We start from the raw sequence: 10,225 nt of genomic DNA, 5'->3' as shown, positions 1-10,225 counted from the left end.
ACCAAATTATTTTCTAAACTGTGTGATACGGAACCTAAGTGCTTCTTTATCGCTGCAGCTCCCGACAGCAGTGGGCCTCGGCAGGACGCTGGGGTATCAGCAGGATGGCTGTGACACAAAGTGGCTCTAGTTTGTGCTGTGGTCAGTCCCAGCCCTGCTGCGACACGTGGTTCACTGCTTCATTCGTAACTGAAGGGACAATACGTGTCCCCTAGAGAGCAATGCAGAGGCGACCGGGAGTCTTTCCCACCAGTCTTTCTGCCAGGGGGTTGGTTCCTGACCCGCAGGTTGACACCCTGTCCTATTCTCCCTCCCCCCCCGACCCAGTCCCCCTCCTCAGCTCCCAGACCTGCCCTGTCTCCATCTCTGCCCCCCGCCCCAAGTTGGTCCCTGTCCTGCGGCCGCCTCTGTCCCTCTTGGCAGCTTGGATACGGTCACGGGGGCTGGGGTACAAACTCTGCATCCTTGGAATACAGTCCCCAAGCCCCTGCCCTCCTCTGTGTGCCCAATGTTCAGTGTCTACCCGGCTGGCTGGGGGCCGGTGCCTCTGCCACCTGAGGAGAAAGGACAAAACCCTAGGGCCCCACCCCTGGGGGACAAGGGGCAGGGCCCTTCCTTCTTAACCAGCTTCTAGGTCATGCTTTAGAGTCTCTGTGGCTTGAAACATCCAACCCAGTCCCACACATAGAAGCCTCCCTCACTCAAAGCCAGGACAGAGGAGGCTGCGCAGCTAGGCCTCCCCAACAGACAAAGTTAAGCTGATTCGAGGACTGATAGGAGGAAATTCCTCCTCCAAGCACCACGACAGGGCATCCTGAGGTGCTGAGCTCAGCCATGGCTTCTGACAAAGGCTGGAGCACAGGGCAGAGCGTGTCAACCACACGGTCAGCATGCAGCAAAGCACTCAGCCTCTCCCCTCTGGAGTGGGCGGATGTATCTCCGAGAAACCTCAAAGCAGCTTCCGGTCCCTAAGATTACAGTCAGAAAGGTGAGGATCAGGAGAGGCCTCCCAGAAGCATCACCTGGGCTGTCAAGAAGGGCTCGTGCCAGACGGTCCAACCCTGGCGGAGGCACCAGTTGAGGCAGGGTGTGGGCCATCAGCACAGCCCCCGGGAGTAGGCCACTGTTACCGAGCCAGCCTCGAGGCCAGTCCCCATCTGATTTCTCCGCAGGGCAAAGGAGGACAAGGTGCTGGGGGTTGGGGGTGGGCATGCAGAAACCCCGGAAAACCAGCCTGGGGACACCCCCCTTGACCATGCCCCGAGGGTCCCCGAGGCCACAATCCCGGCCGCAGCGCTCAGGAGGTCGGGCAGCGGCCCCGGGACAGCGGAAGGTGGCGGAGGAGGGCTCATGGGGCGGGGAGAGGGGACGGACCTCAGCGTGCCTTTGCGTCCCTGCGCAGTCGGACCCTGGCCGCCCCCGCGAGGTGTTGGGAGGAAAGCGCGGGCTCCGCGCCGCGGCCCCCACGCACGGCCGCGCCCTACGCTGCCGCAGCGCCCTCCGCCGGCTAACCGGTCCACAGGCGGCTGCCCGCGGAAGGACTACACTTCCTAGGATGCCCTGCGCGCCCCCTGGCTCCTGGGAGTTGTGGTCCGGGGCAGGGGGGGCGCGCGCGTGGCGGGCGGGCGTGAGAACTACGTGTCCCAAGATGCAGCGCGGTGCCGCGGGGGTCGGGGGTTTGAACGGAGGGTCTCCCGCCCGTGGCGGGGCTGCGTCTGCTGCGGCGGGTGCGGGAGGCTGCGGCGGCCGGGGCCGGGGTCCGGGTCGGGAGGCCGAGGCTGGCGCGGCGGGCGCTGGGGGCGGTGCCCCCGAGGCGATGATGGGCAAGGAGGAGGAGATTGCGCGGATCGCCCGGAGGCTGGACAAGATGGTGACCAAGAAGAGCGCGGTGAGGGGCGCGGGCCGCCAGGACCCCGGGACCCCCGCCCCGCCGAGCCCCCGCCGAGCCTGCCGAGCCCCCGTCAGGGCCGCGGCGACCACCCGAGGGGCAGGACGAGACTCCGCCCCGGGAGAGACTCCCGGGACACGGGGAGACCCCCGCCGGAGGCCGAGACCCCCGCCCTGGGCCAGCCCTGCCCTTCATCTCGCACCCACGGCAGAGGCCGCGATCCGGTCTGGACCTTGTCCCGGGAGCCAACCGCTCTGGACTCAAACCCCAACTGCCAGACTGAGACCCCGCAGGCCTGGGATCCGCCCGCTTCCTCCCCTCACTCCGGAGCCCCTCGGGAGCCCGGGCTGGTGGAGACCCTCCTCGGCCCAGTCCCTCCAGGCCCCTGCGGAAGCCCCGGCCCGTGCAGCCCTGACTGGCCGCCCCGCCCTCCTCGCCTTCCTCCTCCCCAGCCTGGGCATCCTCGAAGTCCCCCAGAACTCCCCGCCGAGCCCCATCCCCGACTCAGAGCCCTCTGTCCCACCCTAGGTCTCCCACACCCATTCTCCGCCTTCAAGAGTTTGGAGTGTGAGATTGGACCCCCTTTTCCCCTGGAGCTACAGCGCCTCCCCTACCTCTGCCTGGCCTGGGGTTTGCGGCCCCCATCGTCTCATTTTCACTGGCCAATCGGCCAGAGGCCTTTCTTGTCTGGGAGGCCCTTTTTTTTCCTTGTCTGTTCAGCCCCCCAAGAACCAGGTTGCCCTAATAAATCCTTTCCCTTCTTTAGCCAGGGCTCAGCCAGCAGCTACTGGGGAGTGGGTAGATGCGTAGGCACCCTTGGGAAAGAGCCCTAGGAAGCCCCCAGCCTGGCCTGGGAATACGCGGGCGCAGGACTCCCCCCGACCCCCGCGACCAGCTGTGCTCACTCTGCGGCCGGCTTCTGTCGTCCCTCGGCCAGTGAGCCTTTGGGGAAGGCTGTGCCCGGTCTCGGGCTGGTGGTGGTAGGGGTGGACAGCACATGGGGCTTCAGTTTCAGGCCCCTCTCAACTTTGGACCTTGGTGATCTGGGTATCCTCGCAGGAAGCATCTTTGGTGGGTGGTACCTGCCTCTAGGGGGTGGAGAGGAGTCCTGCTGGCTCCCTGAGAGGCTCAATAAACGCGACCTGCTCTCTCCCCAGACTGAGCTCCTGGGGCGGGCCGAGTGGTGGTGGGGGCCGTGAGGGAGGCTCAGCTGGGGTCTTGAGATGCCTGCCCAACCACCCCAGGGCTGTGTGCCTGCACTGGTGGTTTGGGGGTGACTTTTGGGCTGAGCATGGTTGAGTCTGGGTCTTTGGACAGGGTTCTCCCCCCGGGGCTGGGAAGGGGGCTGGCTCCCACGCTTTCATTCATCCATCAAGCAGCAGCCGCCTGCCCCAAACCCTGCATGATGTTCACACCCCTGGGAGGCTGTGGGCAGCACGGAGCAGGGATGTGGGAACATCTCTGGCTGTTTCCAGAGATGACCAGAGAAAGAAGCTGCTTCCCCTCTGAAGGAGACAAAACAAATGCCCCCCAGGTGGGGGCAGAGATGGGCTACGGAACCCACGGAGGGCTGGGTCGGGCCAGGCAGGACTGGGGGAGGGGGCATCTAGCTGGAGCACCGCATGGATGGAAGCCCAGGGGAGAATGAGGAGGGGGGACAGGTGTGGACTGGGAAGGGGGCTAGGGGGCTTGGGGTGCCATGGAGTGGGGAGTGAGAGCTAGCAGAGGCTCCTGGTGGGTCCCAGCACCTTTGAGGCCCCTTGGGGGAGTTGGGGGCCGTGACTGGGAATCACGTTTAAGCCCCTCTGGTCCGGAGGCCACAGAAAGCTGGCGTTCTGCAGCCCGGGGCTCCGTTTTGGGGAAGATGATCGATCGCAGAGTGGCTCTGTGCCCTCGGTTCTGGTGCCCATCTGTCCCCTCTGAGGAGCTGACTACAGGGCTGGACTCTGTAGCCCAAGGGGCAGGGCCTGCGGGGGTGATGAGGGGGGGGCAGCAGCCTGAGCAGAGATGCCGTCCAGATCAGGGATGGGGCAGGTTCTGCCCCTCCCACGGCCAGGCTGCAGGACACCCGAGGCTGTCACCCCTTGGATGGCTGCCTCCTTCATGTCGTGAGGGAGACACGCACACGTGAAACCACACCGGTGGGTTCCATGAGCCTCCTGTGGAGGAAGGCAACGCAGGGAGCGCGTGGGGTGGTGCCAGGCTGCTTGCCGTCTTCCGCGCGAGAGGCCTCGCCGAGAGTGTGTCATTTGCACAGAGCTCTGGAGGGAGAGCGGGGCAGGCGTGTCGCCGGCAGTGGGAGCAGCAGGGGCAGAGGTCCCAGGGCGGGCGGCTCGGCCCCCTGAGGGGCCCTGGGGAGCTTTGCCTGCTGCGGAGGCGTGTGGCCCTTGTGCGTGCGGCTGCGAGGAAGCCGATGCGGGCAGGGCAGGGAGACGGGGCTCTGTCACAGCCGTCCAGGCGAGGTGACGCGGCTGGAGGGAGTGAGCAGGGGGTGTGGGGTGCACATGAGGGGAGCAGAGGCCCCTGAGGGCTTGGCCCCAGCAGGCGGCACTGAGGAGAGGCGGCCTGAGCCACGTGGGCGGGGGATGTGGGACCGGGCAGGTGCGGGCACTCCTGGGGCTGCGCCTCCACCTGGTGCGGCGCCCCTGCTGGGGAGGGGCTTCGGCCCTTCCCCCTGACGGCCCTCGGGGGCCCTGGGCTGGGGTTAAGTGCACAGCTGCTTCCCCTCTCATGCCTGCCTTCCCTGGGCATCTGACCCCAGGTGGATCTGCAAACTGTCACTGCCTTGTGTTCCCCCAACCCTCGTGTGTGGGAGGAGCTGAGCTTGCCCACTGAGACCTCAAAGTCGTTCACGAGGGTCCTCCCTTCTCCTTCCAGGATGGAGCCATGGACCTGCTGCGGGAGCTGAAGGCCATGCCCGTCACGCTGCACCTGCTGCAGGTAGGGCCCTGTGTGTCCCCCCAGCTCCCAGGCACCTGGCAGAGCTTCCTGCCCCCCACCCCGGCCCTTGGTTGGCATGAGTCCCTGCCCCTGAGGAGACTGTCCCTTGCCTTTCTCTGATGCTCCAAGAGACAGGGAGGGGCGTTCAAGGAAAATCCACTGCGTCCCTCACTGAGCTTCCCGCAGATGGGGCAGTAACCGTCAGGAGGGCATCCCTCCCCTCGCTGGTCCCCAGCCTGCCCTGTGGGAGTCACCGAGGGTCTGTGGGGAGGGTCTGACCGCTGCCCCCAACCTGGCCGCTTGCCTTGCAGTCCACCCGCGTCGGCATGTCCGTCAACGCCCTGCGGAAGCAGAGCTCGGACGAGGAGGTCGTCACGCTGGCCAAGTCTCTCATCAAGTCCTGGAAAAAGCTCCTGGGTGCGGGTCAGGCAGCCTAGGCTGAGCGTGGGGGCAGGGGGCACCCACGATGCGCTGGCCCTTCACAGACTGTGCTGTTCCCGAGCCAGGGCCACCTGGGGCCCAGTCCCGGCAGCACGGGCTCAGGCTGGGAGGAGAGGGGCTCCACGAGGAGCAAGGGGAAGAGTAGAGGGGAGGGGGCTGCGCTGAGCCCTGGAGGGGGACCTGGCAGAGCTGGGGGAGGTCGCCCGGGGGGAAGAGTCAGAGGGCAGGGGGCAGCCCCGGACGTGGGGAGGGGAGGGGGCGGGGCGAGGAGGGGGAGGAGGAGGAGGGAGGGGGGTGGGGTTAGGAGGAGGAGGGAGGGGGGTCTGGAGCCGCTCAGGGGGAACAGGGGCAGCCTCTTTCTAGGGACAGTGGGGCGACGGGGATGCCACCACTGGACCCTGAGGTTCCCCTCCCTTCCCAGCCCCTCCTGGGCTCTGTCCAAACCCTTGGGAAACAGAGCTGCATGTCCTGGGCTTCTCTCCAGTCCTGCGTGGCTGTTGGGCTGCGTGTTGGACAAGCGTATTTATTCTGGTGGCGTATGGGACGCTTCTCGTCCTGTGGGAAGGTCCCCAGTGCAGGCTGGGACTCACTCGATGGCTCGCTCTGGGGCCTGAGGCCCAGCTGGGGAGTGGCCATGTCCGGCCTGCCTGCGGTGACCAGCCTTTGTCCAAGTCCAAACGTGCCATCCGTGAAGGCCGTCACTCTGGGGGGGATTTCTGTACTCAGGGAGACTTTTCAGGACCTTCCTTGGCTGGGGAGAGAGGACCCCAGTCGTTCGCAGGAAGCTGGGGCTGGGGGCAGGGTCCGATGGCTGGGGCTGTGCCTTGGTGGTGGTCTGCCCCCCTCCCTGGCCCTGCCCTGCCCTCCGGGTCTGCCTTCTCCCAGCCAGCCCTCCCTTCTTTCCCGGCACATGTAGATGCTTCAGACGCCAAAGCCAGGGAGCGGAGGAGGGGCGGGCCTCTGCCCACATCGTCCTCCAAGGAGGCCTCCGAGGCCCAGGACCCCAGGTAGCACGTCTGGAAGGCAGACACACACCCCGCCCATGGCCCCACCTTCTCGGCAGACCAGGGTGCGGATTTCCAGGGGCCCTGGGTGCGGGGGCCGAGGTCATCAGCCCTTTCAGCTCCTCGGGAGGGACTCTCCCCAGGGTCAGCCTCTTGCTGGACATTTTCCCTCCAGAGATGCCTCTGGATCTTTTAGCCCCAAGCATCTGAGGGGGAGGCCCTGTCTGCCGGGCTGCACGGAGCTGACCCACAGCCTGAGCGGGCCTGTGGGAGCCCATCGCCCACACCCCCGGATCCAGGCCCCGGTCCAGGGTCTGGTTCTCGCGGGCTAACTCTGGCTACCCCCGTTGGCCTGGTGTCTCTGGCTGCCGGCCCCTCCCTCCCCGGCGATGCCCCAGGCTGTGGCATGGTGCAGGTTTTGGGGCTACTGAGGCCTCCCTGCTCCTGCCGCCCCAGGGATGGGCTGTGGCTGAGAGGCTGCTTTGCCCTTGACCCCACTGGGCAGCAGTGGCCAAGGGCGAGGGAAAGCTGAGCTTTGGATTCATGGCATGGCCGTGCAGAGACGTGGGCTCATCCGCCCACCTGCACGTGTTATTTTTCCTCCAGGAAGCCGCCTGCTTCCACTGACTTCCGTGGAGGTCACAAGGTCACGAGATGCAGGGGCGTGAGAGGAGGGCCGTGGGTGGACAGAGCCTTGTGGACAGGCAACCCATGGAGGGGGGTGCCCAGACCTACAAAGGGTGGGGCTGCCTGCATAGTGGTACTTGGTCTTGGGTGATCCCTAGTCCCGTCTGCCTGTCCCTGACCTGGCAGTTTGCGTCGGGCAGTGTGGCCCCGTGTTCCAGGTCTCCCTGAGGGTGGGGATCCCGTCTGGAGTGTGTCCCACCCAGTGATCCTCACTGCCTCTGGCCTGACCGCATGGACATGCTGGACCTGACTGCAGATGGGCAGGGTTCTGGGCCGCTGTCAGGGTGGAGCAGACGGGGTCTGGGGGCATCGTGGCTGTGACATTGGCTTTTCTGGGGACCGGCATCTCATGGAGGTGCACGCGGCCCGAGCGGGCCTCTCTCCAGCCGCAAGAGGCCAGAGCTGCCCAGGACGCCATCGACACCCAGGATCACCACGTTTCCTCCGGTGCCGGTCACCTGTGACGCCGTGCGCAACAAGTGTCGCGAGATGCTGACCGCTGCCCTGCAGACGGACCGTGAGTGCCTGGGCCGGGGCCACCCAGCACACCTCGGGGTCCTGGCTCCTGACACACGCTTGAGTCCCAGGTGGCCTGGGCCCTGCCTGCCTGTGGAGGCCTGAGTCCAAGCCCGTGCTGCTGACCTTGGGGGCAGGGAGCCGGGGGTCTTTGGGGAGCAGGGAACCTGGATCCCGCGCAGGGGGGAGCCGGCAGGGCAGCCGGTCAGGGCTCCTTCTTGCAGATGACCACGTGGCTGTCGGTGCAGACTGCGAGCGCTTGTCGGCCCAGATCGAGGAATATATCCTTTGTGCAGCGGCTCGGGGGCTGGAGTTCTGGAGGACTTGCGGGGCCGGCCAGGCTCAGCTCCCCTCGTGGCCACTGTCCTGCGCCCTCGCCAGGGGGTTGGGCGATCGGGCGGGCTTGCTTGTCTTGACCAGGGGGCTCCTCCCAGACCCTCTGGGGTCTGACTGGGCCTGCGGTGGGCCTGGGTCCCGGGCCTCCAGCCTGCAGTTGGGTCTCAGCCGGGAAAGCGTCAGTGTCGACGACCCGCTGTGGCTGGCTCTTCCGACACGGCCCCCACGAAAGGCCCTGGCTGACTTGGGGCAGGGGTGGAGGGCAGGGCATCGGCCTCCCTACGGGTCCTTAAACGTCCGCACGCATCTTCCGGGACGTGGGGAACACGGACATGAAGTACAAGAACCGCGTGCGGAGCCGCCTCTCCAACCTCAAGGACGCCAAGAACCCCAGCCTGCGGCGCAATGTGCTGTGCGGCGCCATCACGCCCCAGCAGATCGCCGTGATGACCTCGGAGGTGAGCCCGTGGGGGCGCGGGGGGCTGCCCCTGGGGGGCCGCGGGCTAAGCACGCGCCCCTCGCCCCAGGAGATGGCCAGCGACGAGCTGAAGGAGATCCGCAAGGCCATGACCAAGGAGGCCATCCGCGAGCACCAGATGGCGCGCACGGGCGGCACGCAGACCGACCTGTTCACCTGCGGCAAGTGCAGGAAGAAGAACTGCACCTACACGCAGGTGAGCGTTGGCAGCCCTCCCGGGGCCCCGCCCCTCCTCGGAGCCGCCCATGCCCCTGCTATGCAGGCTGGATCCCCCTTGCGCCTGGACACGTGCGGTGTGAGTGGCGCTGGGACGGGGGTCCGACAACCTAGTCTCCGATGGGGCCGGGAGCTGCGGTCACCCTTGGGGCCTCCCTCTTGCCGAGGACCCCTGCTCCCCAGTAGGCAGTCTCGGGCGGTGGCTCCAGCCCGTCCTGGGGCACTGAAGTTTGGGAGCCCGGCCCCGCTGTGTTGCTGCTGGTGGGAGGATGGGTGTCCGGTGGTGGTAGCAGGACTACACTAGAGTCGTGGAGGTGGACGCTGATGTCGGCCCCAAGAGATGTCGGGGGGCCCTGTAAGAGGAAAGCGGTTGGGGCGACTCCAAGGTTGGGGTTGCAGGGCAGCCTCAGCCCAGGTGACGTGAGGCCAGCGCGGCCCGAGGCCATGGGTGGCGGCTCCCCAGGTTGTGACTCCTGGGAAGTCCTGCTCCCTGGGGCCTCCAGCTGCAAGTGACTGAGGCCCTGGGGCTGGGCCCCTCCCACCGTGGCCCTCCCCACAGGTGCAGACCCGCAGCTCCGATGAGCCTATGACCACGTTCGTCGTCTGCAACGAGTGTGGAAACCGCTGGAAGGTAGGTGGGTGAGCCCAGGCCATCCCCAGCCCTGTTCTCTGGAGGTGGGTGTCTCCGGCCTTTGTGGGGTCTGTGGTGTGACTTGGGGGATGGCCATGCCAGTCAGCCCCCTGGGAGCTTTGGAGATGGTGGATGGAGACCCCAGCCCTGCCTCCTGCCCTTTGGGGTCCTGCGGGCCGCACGGCTGGATGGACGCCTCTCACCTGTTTCTTGCAGTTCTGCTGAGCCCTGCGCATGTGTGCCTGCAGCCTTGGGCCACGGCCAGTGCGGGCCATCGCCCTTTCCCCATCCTCTGCCAACAGATGCAGCTTGTCTGGAGACCTGCCCTTTGCCCACCTGGCCTTCCTCAGAAGGCAGCACACCCTGCCCCCCACCCTGCCTGCAGTGCACCTTTCTTCCTCTTTCCCCCCAGTTATTAAAATGTTTCATTTTGCCACTGTTTTTTCCCTGGCCCTTGGTCCTGGTGGGCCATGCACAGGCTTGGGCTTCAAGCTGGGTACCCCATCCCCTCATCTCTGGTTTGATCCCCCCAACCCCCGCCGCTGCGGGGACAGCCCACCTCCCTGGGGTCAGGTGACGCTGAGGCTTGGCCTCGTGGAACAGCACTGGACGGAAGAGCCCGCTGGCTCTCAGAGGGACCCGAGTGCGCCCGTGGGAGGGGCAGGGCTGGGCACGCATAGCATGAGGATCAGGTGGGGAGGGCCGCGGGCGCACGGAGGAGCCGGGGTCTCACGACCTCTCCAGGCACCGCAGCTCAGGGTCCAGGGATTATGGGCGGGAGGCTAAGTCTGGGCCCCACAGCCGTGCCTGCCTGCAACCCTTCACGATGCCCCACTGCTCGTGGAAGCAGTGTGGATGGGGGTGGACCCCTGACCAGACCCTCTGCGCCCCGGTTGCAGCGCTGAATCGCTTTACCAAGCAGAAACTCAGGGAACAGGGTGGCAAGTGTGTGCCTTGTGGGGCCCGTGAGACAGTACAGGTGACCGCCCGGCACCCAGGTTCTCGGGGAGGTCTCCCCCGTAAGTGTCCTGCCCCAGCCGGCCAGCCCCTGCCAGGGACCCTGCCTGCCCAGGACCTGGCCGGTGCCT

The 10,225-nt window shown here is 66.5% G+C and overlaps 1 protein-coding gene across 2 annotated transcripts; it reads left to right on the top strand.

Annotated features, from left to right (window-relative positions):
• Nucleotides 1–1,423: 1,423 nt before the first annotated feature.
• Nucleotides 1,424–9,578, top strand: TCEA2 (transcription elongation factor A2). Of its 2 annotated transcripts, none has more exons than XM_082360262.1 (10): nucleotides 1,424–1,888; nucleotides 4,766–4,828; nucleotides 5,140–5,245; nucleotides 6,186–6,276; nucleotides 7,347–7,477; nucleotides 7,701–7,757; nucleotides 8,116–8,270; nucleotides 8,340–8,486; nucleotides 9,066–9,137; nucleotides 9,354–9,578. In XM_082360262.1, the coding sequence occupies exons 1-10, from the start codon at nucleotides 1,556–1,558 to the stop codon at nucleotides 9,360–9,362; spliced, it is 1,164 nt and encodes a 387-aa protein (XP_082216388.1). In that variant the 5' UTR covers nucleotides 1,424–1,555; the 3' UTR covers nucleotides 9,363–9,578. The 2 variants fall into 2 exon arrangements, with proteins under 2 accessions (XP_082216388.1, XP_082216389.1); XM_082360263.1 differs by lacking the exon at nucleotides 1,424–1,888 and adding an exon at nucleotides 3,921–4,029.
• The last annotated feature ends 647 nt before the right edge of the window (nucleotides 9,579–10,225 follow it).

Source organism: Balaenoptera borealis, assembly GCF_965194805.1.
Source record: "Balaenoptera borealis genome assembly, chromosome: 16".
In the NCBI taxonomy this organism is placed as follows: Eukaryota; Metazoa; Chordata; class Mammalia; order Artiodactyla; family Balaenopteridae; genus Balaenoptera; species Balaenoptera borealis.
Note: the sequence above shows the minus strand (reverse complement) of the source record. Positions and strands in the feature narration are given on the sequence as shown.

Bases quoted from the DNA above. Each gene is read 5' to 3' on its own strand.
- TCEA2 (XM_082360262.1), top strand. From the start codon at position 1,556: ATGCCCTGCGCGCCCCCTGGCTCCTGGGAGTTGTGGTCCGGGGCAGGG. The intron at 5,246-6,185 runs GTGCGGGTCAGG...CGGCACATGTAG, and splicing joins GTCCTGGAAAAAGCTCCTGG to ATGCTTCAGACGCCAAAGCC. The intron at 7,758-8,115 runs ATATCCTTTGTG...AAACGTCCGCAC, and splicing joins GTCGGCCCAGATCGAGGAAT to GCATCTTCCGGGACGTGGGG.